The sequence below is a fragment of the Pocillopora verrucosa genome, chromosome 4, assembly GCF_036669915.1.
Source record: "Pocillopora verrucosa isolate sample1 chromosome 4, ASM3666991v2, whole genome shotgun sequence".
Taxonomy (NCBI): Eukaryota; Metazoa; Cnidaria; class Anthozoa; order Scleractinia; family Pocilloporidae; genus Pocillopora; species Pocillopora verrucosa.
The window spans coordinates 27,230,088-27,245,510 of NC_089315.1; the positions used below are offsets into that span (position 1 = coordinate 27,230,088).

At 39.0% G+C, this 15,423-nt stretch overlaps 1 protein-coding gene across 1 annotated transcript in view; it reads right to left on the bottom strand.

Moving 5' to 3' along the window:
* The window catches only part of LOC131775276 (uncharacterized), a 41,673-nt gene extending 33,817 nt beyond the window's left edge, over window positions 1-7,856 (bottom strand). The window contains exons 1-5 of the mRNA XM_066165429.1: window positions 7,752-7,856; window positions 2,005-2,133; window positions 1,091-1,347; window positions 730-853; window positions 291-420 (exon numbers count right to left, since the gene is read on the bottom strand). Coding sequence (XP_066021526.1) covers window positions 291-420; window positions 730-853; window positions 1,091-1,347; window positions 2,005-2,133; window positions 7,752-7,806 — 695 coding nt within the window. The 5' untranslated portion in view covers window positions 7,807-7,856. The remainder of the gene's footprint in view (window positions 1-290; window positions 421-729; window positions 854-1,090; window positions 1,348-2,004; window positions 2,134-7,751) is intronic.
* Window positions 7,857-15,423: the final 7,567 nt, after the last annotated feature.

The following is a 15,423-nucleotide window of genomic DNA, read 5'->3' on the forward strand; positions in this document are numbered from 1 at the left end:
CTGAAAAGAAAGGCATAAGCATAGAATTACAAATGAATAGATGAATAATAAACGGTACAAGACGATAACTTTCTTCGACAATGAATCAAAATACGTCTAGTGACAATGATAATTCTAAATAAAGTTGATGGATTTTGTCCTTTTCATTAAGGAATAACCGTTTCATCATAGGTAAATATATTAGCAATAGTTGAATGATCGTGGGTGGTGAAGCCGTCAATGCCCGTAAAGTTGAGCATGTTTTGTAAGGTGGGGGACACTAAAAATACAATGGTGGTGGCATATTTTACTTGCCAGTGAGATTACCGCTCGCTTCAATTTGTCCACTTGAGTTTTCTGATCCTCTCCTCCAGTCGATTTGATCCGAAGGTGCAAATAGATTTCGCCATCCACAAAAACTCTCCTTAAAGGTACAGTTCACTGAAATTGCATCAAAAAATGGCAATGAAATGCGTTTTCGGAAGACAATTTCTCGATTAATTTACATCGTATTTACTTCAGTTGTTATTAAGAACAACTTACGTTACCTCATACAGTAAAGCAAAGGTTTTTATTTTATCTTGAGGTTGTAGGTGAAGAAACGTTTTCTTCCCTGAAGTTTTTGCCTTGAGAAATCTATTTGACTCATCAGGAAGCGACACGAGTATTCTCGATGCAAACGAAAAGAAACCTTATTAATACAATTCAAGCCAAATTTCTTCTTTTTTAGTAACACAAGGGCAGTATTACCTTTAAAGAGTTCAGATGGAGTAATGTCACCATCTGAAACGCAAGTTAGGTTCTCACTGAAATTGAGTTCATCAACTGCAATACTTGATGCAGAAGTCACACCTGCAATGCCCTCTATTACCACCTATGAGAAAATAGGAAGGCATGGTGAGGGTCCAGTCAGGAATTATGGATCCTTATGCAACTTAATTGTACACGCATTTGACTGGAAAATCTTCAGGTCTTCTCCGATGAAGAATAAAAAGCACTCGGTCCATTTTCACAAAATTTTAGTATTAATGTTTCCTTAAGGAAAAACGTCTTATGCACACAAACACACAGGTGTTGTCATGCATCGGTCTGCCTTGGCTTGTTGAACTACCTGATAAGTCCCTTCGTAATTAATAGCCACGCAGCCTTCGATCCAATGGCGTGAAGAGCGGTTCCCATGACGACTCCATATCCTGGATTCACTGCCATTGACTCTAACATATACAGAGAGAGTCTCAATGGTACTGCCGTACATTGAGTAGAAAAACGTCATCAACAGTGGACCCCACATCCACGGGCTTTTCAATCTGGCCTTCTCGTTGTACTTTCGAGGAGATAACGTTTGAATGTAGATATACGAGCCATTTTCTGAGGAAGCGTTTAATACATCCCCTATCAGTTTAACATATATATGCCCAATAATAGAACACGTCAAAATGCGGTTTAAATGTTAAGTGGTAAAATTCTGTCGTTTCCTGGAGGAAATTATGTTAATAGCCGAAATAGTATTTATAACCGGCGGACAAGATATCCTGGTAGACGTCATATGACGTATGCAAAAAAATTATGTGCATGTGAGTCGATCCATGTGAAAAATAAAAGATTGTAATGCTATGTTTCATCAGTGAAAAATACACGTGGAAAACCTTACAACCGTGTGAATATTCTGTGTAACAAAAATTGGAAAAGGGGAGACCCGGGTGTAGCTGTGCGTGTCATTGTTATTCCCGCCATATTTTGATGTCGTCTGCGATGTATTTATTTGTAGCGAGACGCACGGCAACATGGAATCTATTTGTTTCGTTTGATAGAAAAAGTTAAAAGCTGTTAATAGATCATGAGTAAGATCCAATCAAACTGCGTATACAACTCAGCTTTTCAAATCAAAATGGCATAATTTTGTTAGTTAACTGTGCGAATCATTACGATACAAGTATGGTCTTAATTTATCAGGATATAAAGTTTTCTAGTCGGTACCTCATTTCAAAGGGTACGTTGCGTAGAAATATTAAACACGTAATGTACCTGCGTAGTCAGTGATTGGTCCAGTGTCACTGCCTGGAGAACTTCCTTGTCCAAGCACCCAATCGAAATGGTCGGTATATCTTTCATTGGACCAGCTGCAAAATGTGCTCTCATCAAAGGTGCAGCTTCCTGGTGAAGGATAATACCAAAATAACATAACCCTATTGATTGGTGAGGAAAACCTGTTTGGGCTATTACCATAATTTAAAAAAATACCAATATAGACTAAAAACTGAGTTATAAAACAAGCTATAAAATAAGGTGTGGCTTCAGTAACACCAGTTGTAAATAAATTTGTGGAGTGTAAGGTACCATGGAAGATCTATCATCGTGGGATATCAGTTAGGCAAGACAGAAAAATAACAAAACTAAAAGAGTCACGATATCTCATGTTTACTTGTAAAGCAAATATACGGCACCGCAGTCGAGAATATACAATACGAAACTGATTGACTGCGCGGTTGGCCCACCTCGCGGTAAACTACCAAAGCTAGTCTCTTTGGAATTATAGTCGAAAAGAGAATCCTTCAAAATAATTCAAATCTCTCGAAATGTTGAAGACCTCGTCACTGGAAAAATTATGGTAGACTTCCAACCGTTCATTGAATTGTTAACACCAGGATGATTTTCAATAATTTACATTCGAGATGTGTCATTCAGATTTCAAATTCACGCAATTACATATCGACTCACGATGCGATATAAAACCGTTTAATGCCTAAAACTAACATTGCCTCGAGGGCGTTAAACAAAATAAATTCCATACATTACGTCGGTGAGTGCAGTGATAGACAAAACAAACTCAGAAAATTACTTTTGTTTATAATATTAGAGCGTTGAGGTTTAAATTCCTCATAAAAAGTACATTCACAACCCTTTAAATATTTTCATTACAATATTTCTGTGACAAATCGTAGCGAACAAATTTAACTGGTCTGTAAGGAAAGAACAAAATTCAGTGAAATCCCCCATGACAAATAATTTCTTAAACAGCTAAAGACTTCTAGTACTATCTTATCTTTTATTTCCTCCTTTATGACGTACATAATAATTGTTTGACAGTCCCTTATGTTGTGTTGTTTGTGGGTCAAACTACTACACGTGTTCTGCAGAGAACGCCATCTTTTATTCTATCCCAGAATCCTGGGATAGAATAAAATCCTGTACGTACATATTTCATGTAAGCTAACACAACATCACAAGGCCTGATAAGTCATGGACACAGCCTAAATCAGATCTCTTAACACAGTGTCTTATAATGCTAAACCTAGATTTTCTCCGACTTTGAGTGATGTTCTTATAACTCGCTTAGGCCTAGTAGCAGTATTAGGTGTTACAGGGGTACTCGAAAGTCTCTTTTAGAAACACGTCCTTCCGAATAGGTGTTGCAGCTTGGCTCTCTGCTGGAACTTGTTTCTAGTTGTTGATTTTCCCGCTGATCTGGCGGTGGGGCTAGGTGAACGCGGTTTCTTCTAATCGTGCTGGTTGGTGTCTCAACTTCATATGACCAGATTGTTGCTGCTGCTTCGATTACTTTTTCTGAACGCTGAAGGTCCTTCACAAAGACTATCGTACCTGGTCCAATCGGAGGTAAAAGTATTGCCTTGTGCCTGCTATTTAACACTGTTTGCTACTTATGCTTGCTCATGCTCTCTCTTTCACGTAGCTTTTCCGGATCAGGCCACTGCAGGTTAAGCTGGAAGTATGGAACACTGGAACACTGTTCCTTATCTCCCTTCCCATCAGCAACTGGGCAGGAGAGAACTTGCATGCAAGTGGCGTTGATCTGTAGGCCAGTAATCCTTTACCTGGGTCTCTTTCTCTCGAGAACAGATTTTTCATGGTTCTAACTCCACGATCAATGTCTTCGTTTGAAATCTCGGACTACTGGTAATACGCTCGGATCCCCACTTTTTGCAAAGTATGAGAATTCTGTACTGTAAAATTGAGGACCATTGTCGGATCGCACTTGTTCGGGGATGCCATGTCTGGCAAATATCGACTTACCGTAATTTCCGGTCGTTTACCCGCATGGCCGATTACCCGCACCGGCCGATTATTGCATACGGCGAAAAAAAAAGTCAACAGATTACCCGCACTGGTGGATAACCCGCACGTTGTTATTCAACTTTTTGGTGGCAAAAACGTGACATTAAGGTGATACATTTCAGTCTTTTAAAAGTTGTCTGATTCAACTTTCGAAAACTTGAAAGCGTCTTTGTCGAGTTTAAAGGTCAAAGAAATTCAGACGCGTGCACAATTCTGTGTCAATATTAGCATGTACTTTATTTCTGAAAAAATCGATATCTCCGGTTCTATTGGGCCTAACAAGTCCCTTAAAACGGGAAAATTCTCTTTAGCTCAAGCTAGTGTTAAATGGAAATTTGTTACTGATGCACCGGATATCTTTGGATAATTTTTGTCACCATCAAGGTTTTGTTTTCACGCGTGCCGATAATAATTTGTTCGTCGCGCAACTAATTATGCGTGAAATAAACTCGAGTCTCGGCATCATGTTTTCGTGCCGCTTTGCAGCACTATTAACACAATAAAATTTACTTGAGAGGTGGAAACGCATGTTGGTGATATTTTTTTTCAATTCAACTACCACTGGATTTTAAAATTGTCACATAACCCGCACCTCCCTATTACCCGCAGTGGCGCCCGTTTAATGCAAAATCAACAGATTACCCGCGGGTAAACGACCGGAAATTACGGTAACTGCTCTTATAACTTCACTTGACATTGTCGTCTTCTTCATGGCTGCTACTTCTATGTACTTTGAGAAGTAGTCTGTTACAATCAAGAAGTCAATACCTTTCAGCTCGAAGAGGTCTGTGGCTACGGCTTGACGGAGGCGGTCTGGTAAGGGTGTTGCTATAAGTGGTTCGGGCTTCTTTTCCTTATGCAAAGCGCAGACCCTATATTGTTGAACCAGATCCTGGATTTCTTCACTGAGTCCTGGCCACCAAACAGAGTTTTTGGCTCGCTCGCGGCATTTGGTGATTCCTGTGATGTCCCTCATGGATCTTTTCCAAGATCTCAAGACGCATGGAGGATGGGATAAGGATCCTGGATGCTTTGAGTGGAATGCCCTGCACGACAAACAATTCACCTCTGCTCGACCAATACGGTTTTATGACATCGTTTAGCGAGTGTTTGTCAAGCCATCCCTGAGGAGAATTAGTTTTGATCTGTCTGCTAACAGGATCCTCTTCCTGTGCTTCCTTTATCTGCAATAGTCTCGTATCTGAGGCAGGCAGCGATGAGAACACACTTTCTATGTGTGCGTAAATTTCATCGTCATCAATTGCAGACTGAGCTGTTTTGTTTCTGGCCTGAAACCTTGAAAGTGCATCGGCTATGTACATCTTCTTCCCAGAAACGTGCTTGATCTCTTGAAAGTGGAATCCCATCAGTCGCATTCTGAATCACTGGGTCCTCGGTGGGAGTTGATCCAGTGTGTGTGTTCTCAGAGGTGGAACGAGGAGTTTATGGTCAGTGTCCACAGAGATTGATGTACTCCCCTCCTTTTCTATCCGCGTATATCTAGTCTCGGTGGGAGTCATCGCTCTCGACATGAAGGAAACTGGTTGACAGGAGTTATCAGAGTTGAAGAACTACTCCGCCTAGACCATAGGATAAGGCATCAGCTGCTATCTTGGTGTCCTTGTCAGGATCATAAAGCTCCAGTAATGGAACTCGTGTGGGGTCAGCTTTGATATACTTAAACGCTTTCTCTTGCTCAGTTCCTCATTTTCACTGATTCCCTTGCAAAGGAGTTCCCCGTCCTTTCAGGACCATGGCTAGAAATGTTATCACTTCTTGCACGTTTTGAGGTGGCGGGAGAGCTGCGACTGCATGCAACTTGTTAGGATCCACCTCAATTCCGCGAGAGCTAATGACGTGTCCGAGGAACTTAATTTTGTCTGTGCTAAACTTGCACTTGTTAAGGTTGAGTGTCACGCCGGCCTCGACCAGACGCTTAATTAGTGTTTCAAGTCTTTCTTCATGTTCCTCTCGGTTTCTTCCGTGAACTAAAACGTCACTTATGTTGCACTCTACGCCCTCTAATCCCTGAAGAATCTGATTCGTGTTCTTCTGGAATTTCTCAGAACCAGAGTTGATACCAGAGGGTAGAACATTGAAGGAGAATCGGCCCCATGAAGTGATGAATGTTGTCGGCTGTCTTGATTCCCATGCAAGCTTTATCTGCCAAAATTCTGGGTTTGCATCAAGTTTTGAGAAGACTTTGCAACCTACCAATCTTCCCAGAGTTGTGACTACTGCTGGAAGTGGGTCGTCCTCTCTTTTGACGTACACGTTCAGCTTGCTAAGGTCCACGCAGACCCTGACTTTGCCATTGCTTTTTGGGGCAACCACCATGGGAGCACATCAATCCGTGGGCTCGTCAACGTTGGATATGACGCTTGATTCCAACATTCTATCCGATTCTTCTTTTGTCTTCTGATACAATGGTAAGGGGACTTCATTTACTCTCTTGTCAGATCGAGATTTGCCAGCCTTTGCCCAATGTCCTACTTTGGAGAACTTGATACATTTAGATTCTCTGGCTGGACATCGTCTCTTTGGGTGTGGTGGACTCAGGCACCTTGAACACTGTGTTTCAGGATTCTTCTCTGTCCCTTTGCTAGGCTTAGGGGGCTTCTTTGGATCTTTTGGTTTAGTTCTAGCATCTTTTCCCGCTCCGTTAGAAAAGCGGTTAACTGGTGGTTGTTCAGACTTGTTTTCCTGTAGGAAAGTTTGTTGTTTCTTCACTGTCTCAGACTGCCTAGCCTTAATAACTGCCTTCTCTAAAGTCAGTTTGGGATCAAGTTGCAGCTGTTCAGAGAGCTTTTTGTCTTTTAAACTTACAACGATTTTGTGCCGGATTAGATCGTCTCTAAATGTTCCAAATTCACATTATTCAAGTAGACAATATAAATCTGTTATGAAGTTAATCACAGACTCACTATCCTGTTGACTTCTCGAGTTAAATTTGGCTCTTTCAAATATTACTTTTCTCTTGACAACAAAACGAGCTTCAAACTTGCTTTTCACGACATCATACAACTTTGCTTACTCGGCGGTTACTCCATATGAGCCAATAATGTCATCAGCTTCTTCTCCCATCGAGTAAATTAAAGTGTTTACTTGGCTTTCACCGTCCTTTTGGTCGAGGCCATTCGCCTTTCAAAATCGTTCGAAACACTCGTCGGGTTTAAAACTGAATTTTTCCGACGGTGGAACTGGATAATTTGCCTCAGCGATCTGTTGGACCGTAGGCTGTGCAAGCCGTGCTGGGTAAACGACATCTTCATTCGGCTCATCAACTACGGGCTGTTGAACAGCTTGATTTCCAGCTTCGCCTGGGACAGGGTCTCCCATATTTCTGTTTTTTCTAATTTTCCTTCAGTTTAAACCTGACTGAAAAGATCCTACTGCTGCCACCATGTTGTGTTGTTTGTGAATCAAACTACTACACGTGTTCTGCAAAGAACGCCATCTTTTATTCTATCCCAGAAGCCTTTGTACGTAAATATTTCACCTTACACTTCGATTCTCTGTATCACCGAAAAATAGGTTATAGACGGAAAACAAAAGAAGAGCAGTTTCTCAAGACGTTCATAATTCTGCCCCTATATTACATAGAAGCTTTCACATTTTTTTGATGGCTAATTGAACAGAACAGATAATTTTTACCAGCTTCCGCCTAGATTTTTTTACAATCAAGGGATAAAACTTACCGATGTGGTCTTTTGAAGAGCCTCCTGCTTGTAAGGGAAAATTAGTGGCAATCATCAGAAAGAAGCTAGCAAGAAGCACATGTGTTCTCTGTACAACTGGAAGCATCATTCCAGCGAGTTGATGCACACTCTGGAATAGAAATACTCGTTTTAATTTGAACGCCGTCATTCACTAGTGATTATTTTTAAAATTTGCATCACGCAAATTAACCGACTTCGGTCGGCTTTCGCACCGTGTTAAAAAAAGATGTGACCGTTGTTCTCGTGACACTATTTAGCTAGACACCATTTCCGCGTGGAAACATAGTTTGAGTTCAGTTCCTCACCTGCCCTCCACCCACAAGATGGTTTTAAAGAAAACTCTCCAGAAAGAGTTGAGAAAGTCAGTTAGACACCCGAGATAAGGGAAAAGAGAAGGTGCGTTTTAGAGTCTTAATCCAACCAAGCAATGTTATATAAACAGCTCACGGTTTCTTGACGGAACGTCAAAGATTTAAGGATAACACGAGTATCGCCATGTTTGAATTGTGGAATGGTTTATCTTAATTTTGAATGAACTTCGGAAAGGAGGAGCCATCTCAGAATGAAAAAAAAAATAAAGTAATTGCATATCGCAGAGGAGAAGATTTCTGGATAAAACGGAGCCTGATGTAAAATACAAAATGACCCAAATTTCGAAGTTGTTTAATACCTGATCAAACATTCATCAAGCTACCGTGTATAAACTTGACAATACAAAGGGGAAGGCACAGGTTTTATTCTTATTACCATACACGTCGGAGTGTGTGCCTGATTCCTCACCCGCCGGAGATTAACTACGCGTTACTCATTATCTCGATCGGTGAACGGTGTCAGTTCAAAATCAATTACTTTCCGAGCTAGGTTGTTTACAAGTTCTGATACATAATTTATCCTTGGCACCCCACGAAGCTGAAGTTATGATACAAACAATCGTCATAAATAATAGGAACAGCTGAGGGAAAAACTGGTTATCATCAGACCCTTAAATTCACTGAACAGTGACAAAGTCATGCTTATTGAGAACTAGTCAAGCAAAAACTTCGAAAAAAGAAACCAAAAGAAACTGCTAAAGTATTGCATATATTAAAATCGTATTGGCGACAGGAAGTCTTCCTAACCATAATGAATTAAAGGTCAACTGAGTAATGGATTTCCATCTTGAAAAACTTGCTTTGACGTTTTCGAATTAGTCATTTGCATTTTTGTATACTTTCGTCACTCCGCAATTTGTTTCTCCCTGGTTAGTTTAACCTATTTGAGATATTTTTATTCATCATCACTGTACTATTCAAAAGTAATTCTTCTCAGTTGATACCATGACGTAATTGCCTCCTTCACAGCCACCCATTAAGTGATTCTCAGATATAAAATGCAGTACAAATGCAAAGCATAGCTGTAGGCAAAGTATATTACATTCTACACAGGAATCAACGATAATTTTTCCCAGAACTTTTCCATCCATTCAGGCTGCCTTGATCAAGCTAGCACGACACCGTTCAGTTTTCAAATTTCGTTCCGAGTCAAGAAAGTTTAATTCCATAATAAAACTTTGTAAATGTTCCCTGTACCTCATCATTCTCGCAATAACCGTTTGAACGTGTCCCTTTCTTCTTTAAAACACTAAAACTTGTCGCAATAAAGAATCCTCAAATATCCATTTTGTGTTTCGAAACACCCTATAATTTGCGTCAGAATGCTTTTCAAAGTTTTCAGTATATTTCCATGCTTTAATGAGCAACAAAAAGAAACTAATAACTAATTCCCCCATAATAGAAGCTTACCATATTAAGACAATAGCAGTGATAAAGAAAACACAAAACGCTCTAAAACAGAATTCAAAGTAGCATTAATTTTTAAAATCACCAAATTTCTATTTTTCTTGGCGACAAAGGTAACTCCTTTTTGCGAAACGTACAGTTAACTTCCCTCTCTCTCTTTCTTGTCTAAAGAACATAATTAAACAATTTTTATATCCCGGTCCAAATCATAGCGATAGGCAAGGTTTATTACGTTCTACACGGGAATCAATTTTAATTTTTCCCAGAACTTTTCCATCCATTCAGCCTGCCTTGATCAAGCTAGCACGACACCGGTAAGTTTTAGAATTGCTTCCAAGGAGGTTTGATCGCATGATAAAACTATTTAAATGTTCCTTGTACCTCATCCATCTCGCAGTAACTGTTTGAAGGTGTCCCTTTCTTCTTTAAAACACTAAAACTTGTCGCAATAAAGAAACCTCAAATATCCATTTCGTGGAGTAATATTGTGTTGCAAGATTCGAGAAACACCTTATAACTTGCATCAGAATATTATTACAAATGTTTCAGTATTTTTACATGCCTCAGTAGGCAACAAAAAGAAATTAATAATTAATTCCCCCATGATAGAAGCTTACCATATCAAGACAATGTCGGTGATAAACAAATACAAAACGCTCTGGAACACAATTCAAAGTAGCATTAATTTTTAAAAATATCCAAATTTCTATTTTTCTTGGCGACAAAGGTAACTCGTTTTTGTGAAACACACAGTTAATTTCTCTCTCTCTCTCTCTCTTATCTGAAGAGCATAATTAGTATATATATACATATATATCCCGGTCCAAATCATTAAAGAAAAAAAAGTATTTGTCAATGAGAAGGGGTGTTAAAGTATTAGGGAGTTAAAGCTCGTGAATTGCCGTAATTAACAGATAATGCTCTGTGTAGTTATAATTAGAATATTCTACAAGCGCAAAGAAACAAGAATCAACCCTAGGTCTTTTCTTTTTTTTTTCTTCTTTTCCATATTTTGGTCGAGGATTGTAGATGAATTATTTTCAGAGACTGTTAAGTTTTCTATGACTCGGCAATCAGTTTCACTCCACGGCTCAACATTTACGCAATATTTATCACGCCAACAAAATGCCTCTAACTGTTATGTAACTTTTGTCTGGCACGTTTTACACTATAAAGAGCTAAGCCACACTTTCCTCACGCTACGCTCTGAGGAGCGACGATCGACTATCTGATTTTAATTTGCTAAAAATTAGAGTGAAAACGGGTAACTGCGGCCACCCGGCTAGTAATTTTGTAACAAGTAACTCTATTTAAAAGGCAAAGGCATTCCTTACCTAAAAAAACTATCTTGTTCAGTTTGCGTCGTACTCTGCTGAAGAAAGTATAAGTGTAATATAACTGAAACGAGCTTAGTTTATGGCCAAAATTTAAGTGCCAGAAGTTAAGCACTAGGTTTGCTACACACAGGACCACCTGCCTTCAGTTAGATCCGCAAGTCCCAATACTTGAATTACCTACAAGATCTACTTATTAAAACCTCTACGCAACCTCGCCTTATACCGCACGTGATTTGAACATCACAAAAGCGTCATCTGCCTGAGCATAAGTTATAAAGTTGCCAATTTGGCCAATTTCAAAACTTTAAAACGAACAGTAGTTTCTTCAACCAGAGTCATCATTTTTTTTTAGGATAGTTCGACAACAAATACGCTATAATACACATTTAAATTTCCTTTTTCTACTCTCCTTTTTCTAACTATCTTGAAATTGTAAAACCAATGGTGACGAATATCACGGCAAAAACCGAATAAAATGTATTTGTTTAAATTATCTAATCAATTCCCGCCTATAGCAATGAAATTTTGTAGCTGATTCGAGAAGAAGGAAGTTTAGATATATATGTATAGTCTCCTATTCTTATTTTATCACAATTTTTATGACAAGAGTAAGATTAGAAAACCATAGACGACACAAAAAATTACCTGAAAAAAAATTACCTGAATTTAGGTGTTGTTGTCGTTCCTCTGAAACATACATTGGACTCACAGAAACCGACTTCAAAACAAGACACAGAAATCACACCGCATCATTCCGCCACGCCAAGCACAAAAACTCTACCGAACTTAGCAAACACATCTGGACACTCAAGAACGACAACATTGACTATTCTATTTCATGGCGCGTCTCATCATCTAACTCTCCCTACAACAGCTCCAGTAAAAGATGCAACCTCTGCCTAAAAGAAAAATTCCTGATAATTTACCGACCCGACCTCTCATCACTAAATAAGCGTAACGAACTCGTATCTTCATGCCGACACAGAAACAAAGCGTTGCTACGCAACAGCTGAACTTTAAAGTTTTAAGTTTACCACGTATTATGTAAATTTTCCTAGTATATAAACGATAGTCACATGAATATTCTTTCATTAAACCCCTGAAGAGTGAAGCGATTCACGAAACAGGCTTGTCGGGAAATGTAGTTGCGTCCTTTTTTCCTCTCATAATATTTATTCTTCTCTACTTCAACGTATTGAGCACTGTTCCACGCGAAAATCGACTTGCAGACTTCCTATATATATATATATATATATATATAGGAAGTCTGCAAGTCGATTATCGCGTGGAACAGTGCTCAATACGTTGAAGCAGAGCAGGATAAAATACGTCTCCTTTTTTCCTCTCATAATATTTATATATATATATATATATATATAGCTTAGAACGAGCCAAGAACATTCTGTGGAGCCAAATGTCATGGATCTGCACGCACACGTAGTGCTATTGAATATACTTGCCTTTTTGCTAAATTTTTTGACTTTACTGTCACCACCACCCGACGAAAATCATTATCCTTTGTAGCATTGGTTGATTGAATGAATGTTCAAATCTGTTTTTAATTGTTCTTCCATCTGCATTTAGTGAAAATGATTGACATACAACTGACTGCATATATTTTTCAGACGAATTTAATCAAACATCAGACGACTTGATTTTGAAATTTAGAGTAGATCTATGGTGATAAAATGAGAAACATTTAAGTAAATGTCTCAAGTTTAAAATGAGGGGAAGTTTTACCATGTCTAGTGTTCAAAATAACTGGTTACTTCTGTATTTCAGTTTCAGATGCACGGAGGAATCTACATTTAGAGTAAGAGTTCTTGAACATATGAGTATCGGTTGCCCTCTTTCAACTTTTCTGTCATCAGAAGTTGGGAATTGGAGTTATCCCGAAGACGGAGCCTGTAGTGAATGTTGATACGCAGAGTTTTCATCATTGTAAGCTTTTTTCGTGTGGAAAACATTGTTTCTCGCGGAGGCCCTTGATAGCTATCCTTCCAGATATAGACAGACTTCTCTCGTCAATGGGCGGCAATCGTACTGACAAAATCGACGAGGACGGGTCATGGGTAAGAACAAGGTACTCATGGCCGCTTTCAGTCTTCACAGTCAGGGGCCTGGGGCTAGAACTGTGCACACACTTGCTGTTAAACGGAAGGAAATGACGAGTCAAAGTACTCGAGCAAGTCTTCGGCATACTACCCTGTAGAGAGGATGAAGGTCTAGTACACGCTACTTTAGGGTGTAGCTCCAGCATTCTTCCATTGATACGGTTCCAGATCTCTTTTGATGTTGGCACTGCAAATGAACCATTGAATAGTAACAAGGATGACGTTGGAATGACCTCGTTTGGCGCTCCATTACCACCTACAACTAGATTTGATTAAAAATGAATTAAGATATCCACCAGAACAAAAGGGAAAATATTTCCATAGTTGTGGGACGGTCTCATAATATTTACTGAATGGGTGCTAATGAATTAATATGTCAAGTTGTTGTTTTTTATTCGATTAATGTCACTCGGATATGTCGGGTTGAAACTGCTATTTTTGAATTGTTAAACAATTTAAACGGATTCTCCAAGTCAACGAGGCTAACGCTGATGTTTTCAATTTTTCTCGCCTATTTATAAAATTAATTCACAGTTGTTCAATGTCAAGGAATGCTCTTGCAAATATTTTCATCGACCTTCATGAATCGAAATTTTCTGCAGCCTTTATGCAGCAGTAACTTCAATGCGGTAGCTACGCTTTAAAACACAATACTGGCAATAATTTTTAAAATCGCCAACATCCAATTTTTCCTTCTTGCATAGGTAATTGGTGTCTATGACACAGACAGCTAACGGACGCCCTTTCTTGCTTAAACAACAATGATTTACGAAGTGCCGCTAGCTTTTCTAAGTTGTGGTGATGAGGTTCATGAACGAAAACAAAATATTATATCGAATAATTTAAGAGGTTCTCGATGGGGTAATTTTTTTTTTACTGCTAACGGTTTATGCCGTGCAGTTTCGGTACCGTTCAAAGTGACTCTTCACTGACGGGATAAGTTTTTAACGGGTAACATTTTTTACGACTAACGGTTAAAATTTGCCACTTTTCACGCCTAACGGTTAAATTTTTGGCCTTTTTGCGGCCAATGGTTGACCTTACTGAGACCTTCGAGTAACCATACCAAACCAAGTGGTCAAACCAACTTATTTACCAAACGCTGTGAAAGGATTTTACATTTAGAGAAATTCTAAAGCTTCTTCTATCAAACTGATTGCATGAACGTTGCCGGCGGCCACCTACCTTGGTTCGTTCCACGACTATGATCCATGACAAACTTGACATGGACGATGGTCGACCAGAAATCAATCTGCTAAACACAAATTTTGTGCAATCCAAGGCAAGTTAACGAAGTCATTTGTCTCTAAAAATAGATTTGAAAACGTTTCGTCGCAATGTGCTCCCATTGGCTCTTGCTAATTACCAGATTAACTCTGACGAATTTTGGAGAGGTTCTAAAGGAGTGTTGAGAACCTCACATAAACTCCCTATTTTTTTAGCCAACTACGATTTTGTCCCTTTGAATAAAACAACAACAGAAAGAGAATTGAATGCGAGGAATTATAAGATGATGGAAGGCGGGAGACATTCAAGCATTCGCCAACCAAAAGCCATACCAGAAGTCTGAAATTTGAATTTGAAATTGTGTTTTGTGCTAATGAAAACTTTGACGTAAGTCTGTGACGTCAAGTTTTATTTGATCTAACCGCCTGCAACATACAGAGCAATAATTTTTTATCATCTTCAACACCTGTGCATTGCTAAATTTTGCTAAAACTCGGTGAGAAGGGGGTGCGTCAGTTGCCAGTCAACGGGTGCCTCGAGCAAAGCATCTTCTAAATAGAGGATTTTCGAGTATGAAAGGTTTTCGTTCCCCCCTTCAACAAAATGGCACAGCCAACCGGTTATTTTCGCAGACCCATTCCTCCGTCAAAAGCATCGAATCCTGATCGAAAAATACTTCATGTATTGCCTACACTGGAATTATACAGCTGAAATGAGTGTTCTGAAGTAAGACTACGGTTTAGGTATTTGAGGTTAGAGGAGTTTTGAGCTAGGAATCATTGAAAAAAATTGTTACTTGAAGTGGCCTCTTTTTACTCGTGATAATTTTAAAAAAAGTTTTTCTTTGAAAAAAAAGGTAAAGTTAAGAGTTTAGATTTTTCCGTAGCGTAGTGACATTTCACCACGAATACTTTGTTTGGTTTGTTTTTGTTTGTCTGTCTGTATTTTAATTTTTGAATAAGCATCTTCTGGTTTAGTTTTGCGGTGACTGAAGTTGCTAAATTTTTTTTAATGTCTCCCAGAACTTTTCTCCCTACTTCTCTCTCTACGTTTCATCATGAATTACCTGCTTTTTTAAGCGAAGACTGAGAGCGTGTACAGGAAGGCGCGCTTTCCTTAATTTTTCCTGGCCTTTAATATCATTAAATCTAGCGCTGTATAATATCAGATCTTTGAAAGACAAAGAACAGCGTAA